The following is a 14,183-nucleotide window of genomic DNA, read 5'->3' as shown; positions in this document are numbered from 1 at the left end:
GTATTGGAATTGGTCCTCCTGGGAGCAGATGTGGCGGAGACGAAGGAATTGGGAATATGGGATGGCGTTTTTACAGGGGGCAGGGTGGGAGGAGGTGTAGTCTAGGTAGCTGTGGGAGTCGGTCGGTTTATAGTAAATGTCCGTGTTGATTCGGTCGCCCGAGATAGAAATGGAGAAGTCTAGGAAAGGGAGGAAGAGTCTGAGACGGTCCAGGTAAATTTGAGGTCGGGGTGGAAGGTGTTGGTAAAGTGGATGAACTGTTCAACCTCCTTGTGAGAGCACGAGGCAGCGCCGATACAGACAGGGCGCCTACTTGCGGAACGTTTCAGAGAACACCTCTGGGACACCCGGACCAACCAACCCAACCACCCCGTGGCTCAGCAGTTAATGGTAGGGCCCTGGGGAGTGTTGCCAAACAAAGAGACCTATGCGTGCAGGTGCATAGTTCCTTGAAAGTGAAGTATAGGAGTGAGATGCCATGTTGCAGCTGTATAGTTGATTAGTGAGGACGCTTTTAGAATTCTGTGTTCAATTTTGGCCTCCCTGCTATAGGAAGGATGTTGCGAAACTTGAAAGGATTCAGAAAGGATTTATGTGGATGTTGCCACGTTTGGAAGGCTTGAGCTATAGGGAGAGGCTAAATAGGCTAGAGCTATTTTCCCTGGAGCAGTGGAGACTGAGGGGTGACCTTATAGAAGTTTATAAGATCATCAGGGGTATAGATATCGTGAATAGCCAAGGAGTTTTCCCGGGGGTGGGGAGTTCAAAACTAGAGGGCATAGTTTTAGCGTGAGAGGGGAAAGATTTAAAAGGGACCTGAGGGGTAACTTTTTCCACGGGGGGTAGTGTATGTATGGAATGAGCTGCTAGAGGAAATGGTAGAAGCAGGTACAGTTACAACATTTGAAAGACATTTGGACAGGTATATTGACAGGAAAGGTTTAGAGGGATATGGGCCAAATGCTGGCAAATGGGATGAGTTCAGTTTAAGATATCTGATTGGCGAAGGCGAGTTGGACTGACATGCTATGTGTCTCTATGACTCTAATACTTTATGATGATCTTAATTATTTCACATTTTCTTACCACCTAAAGCTACATATTTCAACTCCATATTATTAAATTCAGAAGAGTCTTTCGAGCCACAACCAAGTTTTTAAATGACACAATCTATAACTGTGTCACTGGGTGTTTTTCACAGCACAAGTAGATAGAGAATGAACTTTCTCATTATTACACTTTGCTGAAATCCTAATATAGGCATGTCCAATCTCATTTAAATGAGAAGATAAATTGGGAACTTAAACAGCGGTGACTTCACCTATTGTTGTTTCAATGCCACTAGCAAATATCTGCTGGAAACTGAACTATATTTTAAAAAGCTAAGCAGGAATAGAGGTATAGAAATCTCTCTCAGAATTCCCTTGATAAATACTGAAAAATCATACTAAGTTGTAATCATCTGGCAACCTAGGTCAATAAAGATCCCAATTTGTGTGACAGTAACTAACCTCAGCTAGGACAGCAGATGAGGCACTTTGATTGCTTTCAGAGATTGCCACTGAAATATATACATGTGTAAATATTCATAGAAACAGAAAATTATGGGGATACTCAACAAGTCAGACAGCATCTCTGAGAGAGAAGTTAATCTTGCACAGTATTATGTTTATGTTTAAATGTTCAAATATCAGGAAGCACTCATTAAAGTTTTATATGGACAGCATGAAAAATAGCTGATATGCAAAACTGAAGGCCGCCTAGTATTCCTGGAATTAACCCTGGCATGAAAGAGTTTGACAGATGAGGATGCAAAAGTGGAAACATTCATAGTTTTTTTTTCAGATAAACCAGGTGGGAATCCTAATCCAGCAGGTGTGGTAAACACTAATGAAGCATTTTGTTGTGTGGTTCGAACTCGGTTGAATGGGCATTCACTTGTATTCTCTGGTGAGGTGGACTGCAAAGACAACTCTGACCCAAGGTTAAAGGCTCCCCAGTGTTATGTAGAACTAAAGACGAGCAGGGAGATTTACACTCCAAACCAAGAGAGGAGTTTTCACAGGTAGGTGACCTTTGCCTCCTGCACCTTTATGGGGAAGATTAAATTAAATTGTTCTAAATAGCACATCCAGCTAATGAATATGCACCTGTAAACACCTGTAGTGCACAGCTCCAATGTTATTTGAGATGCATGCCTGTTGTAAATACTAAATATCCACATTTGTGCTTGGCTACACTGAGAACTCAGGATTAAATTGCTTTTAAAAACAGAGTGGAAATGAAGCATCAGTGATCTCTATTTCCCAGATATTTTTGAAATGAGAAAGAATTCCTTTTTAAAATAAAATAATATGCCTTTTTTGATAACATTTCAAAATAACATAACCAACCTAGAGGCTATTGAAAGCAATCACAGCTGCAGGTGAAAAGACTGGAAGTAATAGCTCCACACACAGTTGCTGATTGTACAAATCTTGGCAGGACTGTAGGACTCATCCCATTACAAAGTGGAAACAGAGTAAAGACGCACAATTCAAAGAGGGAGAAGATGACAACTCTGCAGAAAGAAGGTTTTTTTAATCAGTGTGTTCATTAGCTGATTGATCAAATGAAGCAAAATATATATGTAAGGAACTAGTTAATGAAATCAGCATGACAAAGGGAAAGAGTAGGCAGGAAGCAGTGGATAAACGCAAAAGGACTGGTGGTCTGAGGTGCATTTGTTTTAATGCAAGAAGTATAGTAGGTAAGGCAGATGGACTTGGGGTTTGGATTCGTACCTGGGAGTATGATATTGCTATTACTGACACTTGGTTGAGGGAAGGGCATGATTGGAAACTAAATATCCCAGGATATTGATGCTTCAGGTGGGATAGAGAGGGGTGTAAAAGGGATGGAGGAGTTGCATTACTGGTCAAAGAAGATATCACAGCTGTGCTGAAGGAGGGCAATATGGGCTGAGCTCAGAAACAGGAAGGGTGCAGTAACAATGTTGGGGCTGTGTTACAGGCCTCCCAACAGCAAGCGGGAGATAGAGACACAAATATGTAGAGACATCATATAAAGATGTAGGAGCAACAGGTGGTGGTGATAGGAGATTTTAATTTTCCCAACATTGACTGGGATTCACTTCGTGTTAGGGCTCTGGAAGGAGCAGAATTTATAAGGAGCATCCAGGAGGGTTTTCCAGAGCAGTATGTAAGTAGTCCAACTTGGAAAGGAGCCAAACTAGACCTGGTGTTAGGAAATGAGTGCGGCCACGTGGTTGAAGTTTCAATGGGGGATTACTTTGGGAATAGTGATCACAATTCCATAAGTTTTAAGAATACTCATGGACAAAAAGATGAGTGTGGTCCTAAAGGAAGAGTGCTAAATTGGGGGAACGCTAATTACCAAAATTCAGCAGGAGCTGGGGAATCTGGATTGGGAGCAGCTGCTCGAAGGGAAATCCATATTCGATATGTGGGAGGTTTTTAAAGAGATGTTGATTAGAGTTCAGGAGAGTTATGTTCCTGTGAAAATGAGGAATAGAAATGGCAAGCTTAGGGAACCATGGATGACATGGTGAAATTGTGAGACTAGCTAAGGGGAAAAAGGATGCGTACATAAGGTCTAGGCGACAAGACAGACAAAGCTTTGGAAGAATATCGGGAATGTAGGACCAATCTGAAGCAAGGAATTAAGAGGACTCAAAGGGTCATGAGATATCCTTAGTGATCATGTTTAAGGAAAACCTCAAAGCCTTTTATTCATATATAAGGAGCAAGAGGGTAACTAGGGAAAGGGTTGGCCCAGTTAAGGACAAAGGAAGAAAGATATGTGTGGAGTCAGAGCAAATGGGAACATTCTTAATGAGTACTTTGCATCGGTATTCACCGAGGAGATAGACATGGCGGATGTTGAGGTTAGGGATAGATCTTTGATTAGTCTAGGTCAAGTTGGTAAAAGGAGGGAGGAAGTGTTATGTATTCGAAAAGGCATTAAGATGGACAAGTCCCCAGAACCGGGTGGGATCTCTCCCAGATTACTGAGGGAAGCGAGAGAGGAAATAGCTAGGGCTTTAACAGATATTGTTGCAACATCCTTGAAAACAGGGGAGGCCCCCTTGTTTAAGAAGGGTAGCAGGGATAATCCAGGTAATTACAGACCTATGAGCCTGACATCAGTGGTAGGGAAGCTACTGGAGAAGATACTAAGGGATAGGATATATGCCCATTTGGAAGAAAATGGATTTATCAGTGATAGGCAGCATTGGTTTGTGCAGGGAAGGTCATGTCTTACAAACCTAATGGAATTCTTTGAAAGAGGTGACAAGTTGATTGATGAGGGAAGGGCTCTAGATGTCATATACATAGACTTTAGTAAGGCATTTGATAAGGTTCCCCATGGTCGGCTGATGAAGAAGGGGAAGTTGCATGGGGTCCAGGGTGTTCTAGCTAGATATATAGAGAACTGGTTGGGCAACAGGAGACAGAGAGTAGTAGTGGAAGGGAGCTTCTCAAAATGGAGACCTGTGACCAGTGGTGTTCCACAGGAATCCGTGCTGAGACCACTATTGTTTGTGATATACATAAATGATTTGGAGGAAGATGTAGGTTGCCTCATTAGCAAGTTTGTAGATGACACTAAGATTGGTGGAGTAGTAGATAGTGAAGGAGACTGTCAGAGAATACAGCAAAATATAGATAAATTGGGGAGTTGGGCAGAGAAATGGCAGATGGAGTGCAATCTGGACAAATGAGAAGTGGTGCATTTTGGAAGATGCAATTCCACAGCAAACTATACAGTAAATGGAAAAGTCCTGGGGAAAATTGATGTACAGAGAGATCTGGGTGTTCAGAGGTCCATTGTTCCCTGAAGATGGCAACGCAGATCAGTACAGTGGCATATATCATGCTTTCTTTCATCAGACGGGGTATTGAGTACAAGAGTTGGCAGGTCATCTTATAGTTGTATAAGACTTTGGTTCGGCCACATTTGGAAAACTGCGTACAGTTTGTCGATGCTTTGGAGTTGGTGCAGAGGAGGTTCACCAGGATGTTGCCTGGTATGGAGGGTGCTAGCTATGAGGAGAGGTTGAGTAGATTAGGATTATTTTCATTGGAAAGAAGGAGGTTGTGGGGGACCTGATTGAGGCCTACAAAATCATGAGAGGTGCAGACAGGATGGATAGCAAGAAACATTTTCCCAGAGTGGAGGACGCAAAAAGGTCTTGAGTTCAAAGTGAGAGGGGAGATATAGGTGGAAAGTTCTACACACAGAGCACGGTGGGTGCCTGAAATGCATTGCCAGCGGAGGTGGTGGGACGGAAATGATAGCGTCATTTAAAATGTATCTAGACAATTACATGAATGGATTGGGAGCAAAGGGATACAGATCCTTAGAAAATAGGCAATAGAGGATATGGATCGGCGCAGGCTCGGAGGGCTGAAGGGCCTGTTCCTGTGCTGTAATTTTCTTTGTTCTTTTTCTATATAGGCATTGGGAGATCATGTTGCAGCTGTACAGGACGTTGGTTCGGCCACTTTTGGAATATTGCATGCAGTTCTGGTCTCCTTCCTATCAGAAGGATGTTGTGAAACTTGAAAGGGTTCAGAAAAGATAAAAAAGGATGTTGCCAGGGTTGGAGGATTTGAGTTATAAGAAGAGGCTGAATAGGCTGGGACTGTTTTCCGTGGAGTGTCTGAGGCTGAGGAGTGACCTTATAAAGATGTATAAAATCAAGAGGGGCATGGATAGGATAAATAGACAAGGTCTTTTCCCTAGGGTAGGGGAGTCCAGAACTAGAGGGCAGAAGTTTAGAGTGAGAGGGGAAAGATATAAAAGGGACCTAAGGAGCAAGTTTTTCACCCAGAGGGTGGTGCGTGTGTGGAATGGGCTGCCAGAGAAAATAGTATAGGCTAGTACAATTGCAACACTTAAAATGCATCTGGATGGTATATGAATAGGAAGGGTTTGATGGGATATGGGCCGGGTGCTGGCAAGTGGGACTAGATTAAGTTGGGATATCTGGTCGGCATGGACGAGTTGGACCAAAGGGTCTATTTCTGTGCTGTACATCTCTGATTTTTTATAAAGTAGACCTGTTTTAAAGTAAACCTAATTTCATTCATTTCAATCATAGAATACAATACAAATTTACTCTTACCTGAATTGTCAGTGTACAATTTAACTGTGAACTGTTGAAAGGATCAGTGAGGGCTTTGACCCTCTGACTATCCCTTTCTCTGAATTCTTGAATCATAAGTATGTCTCTCCAAACTCTCTTGTTAACAGTCTTGAGTGATCATAAAACATTCATCAATCTCACTAATACATTGTTGTTTCATGCACAATGAAGCTGTAGGAAGTGTAACATTTGTTAAATGAAATGCATCTTAACAATGGATACGGCAAAGGAATTTGAGAATGTGAATCTTGTCTACACAGATTTAAATTGATCAAATGGTGGGCACAGTCTTTTCTGCCTGGAGTACCTCGCATAATCACAGGCTTTAGAGATGATAATGGAATGGTAGTTTCTCTTCAGTCTTTTGAAACAATGAAGATTCATCATCTTGTTAAGGTTTGCACATTTAAATTCAATTAAACTTTAGAAATAATTCTCAAAGTATGGACTGTCAGCTGCATAAATATTGAAAGCGGTGGGTGGGGAGGTGAGTCAAAATTAGACAATAAACAAAAACTGTAAATCTTGCCACTTCATTGACTTTACCAGGAACACCCACAGAATTATTGCTAAACTGTATGTTAAACAATTCAACAGCAAGAATTGCAGTGGTACTAAAACAATAACAAAAATCACTACCTGAAACATTGCCCAACATTCTAGCTCACTCTAGTAACAGAGAGAAGATATCTCCAATGATAACTCTATCTTTAAATGCACTCCCAAATTGTTCAAGACTAGATTTCCACATCTTTGTGTAGTTTCTGGTGCAATTCAAATTGGAAACAGTTCATTGTAATACCTTCCACTTACAGCAAATGTTTAATAATGTAGGTTCATAACAATAACTCAGGCCTCCACTTACTGATGTTGTAAAATATACTGAAGGCATTGGTTAGTGCATTCCATGTAGAACTTTCTACATGGTGGAATTTCCCAGACATAAGCAAATTCGGATCAGAATCCCTCTTTAACATTTGAGAACAGATAAAATTTTAATTTAGATAAGTTTCCTTACAGAAATTCTCTGCAAAATGGTTAGGTAAACAAATGGCCTCTAGTTAGTATAGACAATAGATTTTTAAAATTAAAACCTGGCAACATCCTTACAGTCCAGCCTGACATCCATTGAATTGCAGTGCATAAATGGAATGGATTTGGTGTCCTTTTTTAGAAGGTACTTTTCTCTCTAGCCCCCATCCCTAACTGAGTCACATGTGAAGCTGGGTGAACAGGTCAGGAGATCCCACATTTTATTCCCCTGAAACGATAAGTCAGCAGTTGGGATGCTGTGCTTAGCCTCTGTTCTTTCTGAATAGGACTGATTCTCACACATGATGGTTGATTATCTGAGAACATTGTCTAACTTGAGCAAATGTTGCAATTGTACAGATCGACTGGAGTGAGGTGAATGGCCACTTTCTGTATTCTTGAAGCAGACGGAGTAGGTTTTCTATAAAAATGTGATTACAGTGGTAGTGCCCCTCTCTTCATGCCAGACTTCAGATTAAAGACACTTTTGTTTCCATCTCAAAACAGAATGAACGGAATTGCTGGAAGCCTGCAGTCTGTCTAAATTTCTGCAACGCTTTTCTCTCTTTTGTGAAGAAAGTGGTGACCCACGATGATCACCGGTAAGATTTAATTCAATTCTGCTTTAGGATTCTTAGAGACTTCTATTTTCTGCGAATGTTATTTCAGATACAGGGATTGGTTAGCTCAGTTAGCAGGACGTTAGCACTGCTGCCTCACAGTGCCAGAGATCCAGGTTCAATTCCCGACAGGCAACTATCTGTGTGGAATTTGCACATTCTCCCCATGTCTGCGTGGGTTTCCTCCAGGTGCTGCGGTTTCCTCCCACAGTCCAAAAATGTGCTGGTTAGGTGAATTGGCCATGCTAAATTGCCCCTAGTGTTAGAAGGGATAAATGTAGGGGAATGGTTGTTTTTTTTAGATTAGTCCACACCGACCCTCCGAAGAGCAACCCACCCAGACCCATTCCCCTACATTTACCCCTTCACCTAACACTACGGGAAATTTAGTATGGCCAATTCACCTAACCTGCACTTCTTTGGACTGTGGGAGGAAACCGGAGCACCCAGAGGAAACCCACGCAGACACGGGGAGAATGTGCAAACTTCACACAGACAGTTGCCCGAGGTGGGAATTGAACCCGGGTCTCTGGCACTGTGAGGCAGCAGTGCTAACCACTGGGCCACCGTGGTCTGGGTGGGTTGCTCTTCGGAGGGTCATTGTGGACTTGTTGGGCCAAAGGGCCTGTTTCCACACTAAGTGATCTGTAAGTAATCTAATCTAATAGACGGCTGGTTTGCAATGCACAGCGATGCCAACAGCATGGCTCAAATTCCTAAACCAGCTGAGGAATACTGGACTCACCTTCTCATCCTCTTCCTCTCACCAGAGACATGGTGTAGCTCAGATTAAACCATTAGCAGCTGTCCTTCTCGAATGAAAGAGCAGCCCTATGGTTTGATAGGATTGTGCAACTTCAGCTTTTACTTTCAGATAATAAGCACAGTTTTAAAGCTAATTTGTGGACATGTTAAAACTTGGTCTATCACAACCTATATCTTGGGCACAGCAATTGGGATGGGTACGGCAATCATTCAGTCCAACCATTCAAATTTCAGACTAATTCATTATATATTGATAAATTAATCTGTAACTAATTGGATCAAACTCGTAAACATTCAACTGGTTGAAATTAATGACTTGAAAAAAAACTGAAGTCCAATCAGAAATGTATTTTGCATGAACAGGCAATTTCAAGGTTGAAAGCAAAAATGGCTAAGTTCTGTAAACTGTGTATTTTTAAAAATCTCATTAAGCAATATAAAAGGAGAAAAAAATTAACTAGCAAAGGAACAGGCAAAGTAAATGTAATAGTAGATAAATATTGATTCAACCATTACTGTTTTTCGTCCCAGTCGGACTAATTTACTATTAAAATGTACTTTTAATGAAGTGTATAAATAGAACTGTACTTTTATCGTTTCTTCACATCATTAAGAAGGAAGTCCTGAGGATCTAGACTTGTCTGAACAATGGGATCTAATTGGTCTAATAAACTAATGTAATGTCAGTAATTGCTGTGCAAATAATTGTGTCTGATTACTGAGATAACCATAATATGGTTGGACTGGGGTGGACAAAGTCAAAAATCACATAATGCCAGGTTATAGTCCAACAATTTAATTTGAAATCACAAGCTTTCAGAGTACCCCTCTGAAAGCATGTGATTGCAAATAAATCTATTGGACTATAACTTGATATCATGTGACTTCTGACTTTGTCCAACCCAGTCCAACACGATGGTTATCTTGGTAATCAGAAGTCACTTCACCTGACGAAGGAGCAGTGCTCCAAAAGCTTGTGATCTCAAAAAAACCTGTTGACTATAACATGGTGTCTGCTGATGTAATAGTACGGGGTCCCTGTTTAAAAATCAAGGGTCATCGATTTAAAACCGAGATTAGGTACTTTTCCTGCGATGATCGTAAATCCTTGAATATTTTTAAAGTAAATATAGATAAATTCTTGTTTAGCAGGGGTAGGTGGGAATATGAATTTGAAGTTACAATCAGATTAGTCATGATCTTGTTGAATGGTGGAACAGGCCATATTCCTGCTCCTGATACATATTCATGTGTAACATCTCTTATGCAATTGTCAAGTTTGGAGACGCCATTGCTGTTCTTCTGTCGTAGAGACTGTTACCATTGGTCTTCTATAAACCACATTCTCTAAACTTTCTTTGTTTTAGGATGGTGACCCTTTTCTCCTGGGAACCTGGTAAAGATATTTCCTATACAGTGCACACAGACCGCACATATGCTTTCCTACCAGACTGGTATGTAGAAAATATGATTGTACAAAAAGGTGAACATAATGCTGAGTGAAGAACAGTGTTATGATCTGATTCAAAGGAAATGCGATACTGAATTGCTACCCTGTAATTTACAATTCTGTACAAAGTGATACTTGAAAAAATGTACATAAACTTCGTAATAAAAGTTTTAAAACACACAATCTTCCCCAGCCATGGAAACACTTATTTATTTAATTTCAATAATGTACAACTTCCATAGATAACTTCTCTAATTTGTGGAAATAATAGTCTACGTACAGTAACAATCAAGCATCTCCGAGCTGAGAGCCAGCATGTTTTATTCATTCCCCTTTTATTAACAATATCCACCTTAACACTGAAAACTAGCACTCCATGGAAGTTCTTCACTACAACTCCATTTCAGTCACTGGGTTGAACTACCTCCAGAGACATGTAACAAAAATGTAACTTAGAAATACAGAGCCAGTGTCACAAATTACATTCATTCTGACTGGAAACATCATCTTAAAGTGCACACTTTTTCACCCAACACCCACAACCAAGTTTTGTCCTGTATACAAACAGAATTCCTCCATTCTTCCAGCCTTGTTGCCCTGGGTAAAATGTAAATTAGCCTCATGGCTGCAGTATATATCATTCTGTCTTTGAAAGTACTTTGAGCTTTCAGTATTTGTGTTTCACAATCTTGCAATGGCTTTGCAAACTAAATATAATGGCTTCTCATTTAATTGTGCAGTTTTCTCCATTGTTAACACATCATTTCAAGGAACAAGATGATATTACCCAGCCTTACTACCTGTTGTGCAATGGTCTCCCTGCAGCTCACAGGTCAGCATTTTAAATTGTTGACTTAGCGTTTGGCCATTTTAGATAATCCCATGATTTTGAAAGTAATCCCTGCAATCCTCTCGTAGACCAGGAACATTAGAGCAGCAGTACAAACAGTTTGAAGAAGTTTGGCTTCAAGACCCTTGTAAAGTCCTGGGAAACCACCTTTTCTGTTAACAAGAAGAAAAATCGATCTTAAAAATGTTAATTGTATGAAATTTATGGAAAATTAGAGACTGTGTTTGAAGTGGTTAATAACTTGAGAAAGAGCAGTGTAAAAATAAATGCTGTAAATCAGATTAATGTCTTAGGCTGACTCTTACTTTAGTCTTTCGGATATCAGACTAATAACCTTATGGGCACTCTCCTGAAATGTACTTTGTGACTTCCTTTTATTTGGTTCAAACTGCAAAAGAAAGAGGGGAGATAAAGCTAAAAAAAAAATACATTTGTATGACTGGTGAATATTTGACCCCATTATTTGAGGTCCATACCCGTAGTATAGCCTGCACAATCTGCAAAGGGTAGGTCACTGTTGTGGCAATCGCTTTTGCTATGGCTCCAATCATAAATATTTCCCAGGATGGTATCTGCAGAGAGATTTATCACATCTGTTAAAGGTTTTCTGTTGTTATTAACCAGCAGAATTTCAAAAGAACATGTCTTTAAATCAGTTCAAGATTAAAATCAGTTCAAAGAAGGAAACCTTAACTATGATTCTGTTAATGAAACACAATTGCTCAAACAACAAGACCACAAACTGGAAAGTGATAAACCCCCTGCACTTACCCGTCTCCCTGCTTTGCCTGCTTTCCGTTTCAAACCCTCGTAAAACATGAACTGGATTCCAGGATTACAGACCAAGATAAGGGATGGTAGGATTCCATTCCAGAGGGTTCCCACACCTTCATTTGTGATGATCTGTTGGAAAGCGTCTGAAGAGAAAGATACAGTTAAATTTGACTACACTATTGCTCCAACATACCCACCACACTTTTATTACAACCTCCTCCCAACCCCATCCCCAAATAGCCAGTAATCTTCCTCAGTAAGGCACAGCTACACCATGCCATGTAGTGAAGATATCTTCAACATTGAATTCTACATATCATATGGCATAGACAGATCAACCAATCCATGCTGGTATTTTTTTGCTACTCAAGGCTCTTTCCATCCTTCCTCATCTAATACTTACCTTTGGCTTCTATTCCTTTCTCCCTCTGTTTATTATGTTCCCCTTTAAAGTGCCTGTATAATTTTCCCCAGCCACTCCTTATCACAACGAGTTACATATTCTTACTATTGTCTGGGTAAAGAAGTTTTTCTGGAATTCCCTATTTGATTTCTGAACTATCTTTTGTTGATAGTTTTGCTTCCTTCCCCCCCCCCCCCATTAGGTAGATACTGTACACTGTTAACTCAAAGAAATCCTTCATTATTTCAAAGACCTGTAGTAGTGTGCCCACTTCCCCTAATACAGACAATTAGAAGAGGACTTAACAGGTTAATATTAATTTGGATTGTAAGCTTAGAATTCAACTAAACCAAAGAGAAGGAAAACAGCGCTCAGATTTACCTTGTCGATGGGTGAGGGTCACTTGGAGTACTGTCCCCTCCACCACCATCTACCCAACAACAACCCTTGTGTTATTCAATCCCTTAGTTAAATGCTGTAAATATTACTCTTTTTAAAGAAGTTATTTACCAGGTATTTTAATATTTGAAATGTACTAGCTTTAGCTAAGCCATTTTTAGTGTTACATTCTCATCGAGTTGTCCACACTGTTCTCAATCCCAATCAGGGATAACTAGCAACAATGTCTGTAGTAAGGAAAAAGGACAGAATCACAAAAACTCTCTGCCAACTCATCACGTGGAATTTTGGGCAGGCTGTGAGCCATAACTTTGGTAGTGGAAGGTGGTTGTAATTGGTTGTAATTTTTCCCTTTCCAAAAGCAAAAATTTGACTATAAGCTACTGTTATTTATTCTACTCTGTCTAACCAGAATGAAAGTTCTACTGAAAATTAGGAAAAGCTTTGAAGACAAAATTGCATATTCTGACTAGTTTCCAGAGTTTGGTCAATGTGAAAGAATTTTCATATAGCATTGTACGATGGTTTGGGGAGGGTATGAGAATCCCAACTTCAATGTTTCTTAATGTTTACAGATCAAATTCTAAAGATTTTAAACTAAAATGGACTAGTGTAAATAATGACTTTTTATACCATTACACTCGCTTCCTTTCATGAATCTGACAATTTAACAGCAAATGGTTCCATTTCCTTTTTGTACCTAACATACATGCGCATCCTATTTATAAGTAACTCAGTACTTATTGTTCTTTGTATTTCTAAATGCTAATGCAGAAATTAGCTCGTGAAGACAGTTCATTTAACAGTGGGAAGACTCACCAAGAATACCTTTGTACTCAGTCTTGTGGATATCCTCCTTTCTAAACTTTGCTCCTTGCAGCTTCAATCTTGTGTTGACTACCCACATTGGTGTCGTTAGGAAAACATTAGTAGCACCTGATGAAACAAAATGTATGGTTTCAAAATGTCCTTATTTGACAGTCCTTCAATAAACACAGGTTGGTCATTGTATGCTAATGTACATAGTTTGCATTTACAGGAATGGGCTTTTTCTATTATACAAGAATCAATTTTGATGACTGTTTTAATTTAGACAATGTTGAGAGTTGTTGCAAAAATTTGAATTAATTTCAAAATAGATTAAACGAGCAAACAATTGTATTGTTTCCTTTCTTTGCTATGTCATAAGATGATAAGCAATAGGATCAGGAGTGGGCCATTCTAGAACATAGAACATAGAAGAATACAGCGCAGTACAGGCCCTTTGGCCCTCGATGTTGCGCCGATCCAAGCCCACCTAACCTATACTAACCCACTATCCTCCATATACCTATCCAATGCCCGCCTAAATGCCCATAAAGAGGGAGAGTCCACCACTGCTACAGGCAGGGCATTCCATGAACTTACGACACGCTGAGTGAAGAACCTACCCCTAACTTCAATCCTATATCTACCCCCCCTTAATTTAAAGCTATGCCCCCTCGTAATAGCTGACTCCATACGTGGAAAAAGGTTCTCACGGTCAACCCTATCTAAACCCCTAATCATCTTGTACACCTCTATCAAGTCACCCCTAAACCTTCTTTTCTCCAATGAAAACAACCCCAAGTGCCTCAGCCTTTCCTAATACGATCTTTCTACCATACCAGGCAACATCCTGGTAAACCTCCTCTGCACCCGTTCCAGTGCCTCCACATCCTTCCTATAGTATGGCAACC

General features: G+C 40.2%; 2 protein-coding genes across 5 annotated transcripts in view; one reads left to right on the top strand and one right to left on the bottom strand.

The window, feature by feature from the left end:
• dxo (decapping exoribonuclease) overlaps window positions 1-10,219 on the top strand; it is a 24,450-nt gene extending 14,231 nt beyond the window's left edge. For both annotated transcript variants that reach the window (XM_043711427.1, XM_043711425.1), the window contains exons 4-7: window positions 1,846-2,065; window positions 6,433-6,568; window positions 7,712-7,806; window positions 9,957-10,219. In XM_043711427.1, coding sequence (XP_043567362.1) covers window positions 1,846-2,065; window positions 6,433-6,568; window positions 7,712-7,806; window positions 9,957-10,092 — 587 coding nt within the window. In that variant the 3' untranslated portion in view covers window positions 10,093-10,219. The remainder of the gene's footprint in view (window positions 1-1,845; window positions 2,066-6,432; window positions 6,569-7,711; window positions 7,807-9,956) is intronic.
• A 95-nt stretch (window positions 10,220-10,314) lies between these two features.
• Window positions 10,315-14,183, bottom strand: part of LOC122560617 (peroxisomal membrane protein PMP34) — a 13,189-nt gene continuing 9,320 nt past the window's right edge. For all 3 annotated transcript variants that reach the window (XM_043711430.1, XM_043711428.1, XM_043711429.1), the window contains exons 5-9: window positions 13,285-13,401; window positions 11,661-11,806; window positions 11,366-11,461; window positions 11,195-11,277; window positions 10,315-11,041 (exon numbers count right to left, since the gene is read on the bottom strand). In XM_043711430.1, coding sequence (XP_043567365.1) covers window positions 10,894-11,041; window positions 11,195-11,277; window positions 11,366-11,461; window positions 11,661-11,806; window positions 13,285-13,401 — 590 coding nt within the window. In that variant the 3' untranslated portion in view covers window positions 10,315-10,893. The remainder of the gene's footprint in view (window positions 11,042-11,194; window positions 11,278-11,365; window positions 11,462-11,660; window positions 11,807-13,284; window positions 13,402-14,183) is intronic.

Source organism: Chiloscyllium plagiosum, chromosome 21 (genome assembly GCF_004010195.1).
Source record: "Chiloscyllium plagiosum isolate BGI_BamShark_2017 chromosome 21, ASM401019v2, whole genome shotgun sequence".
Lineage (NCBI taxonomy): Eukaryota > Metazoa > Chordata > Chondrichthyes > Orectolobiformes > Hemiscylliidae > Chiloscyllium > Chiloscyllium plagiosum.
The sequence above is the reverse complement of the archived record's forward strand: the minus strand, read 5'-3'. Positions and strand labels throughout refer to the sequence as shown.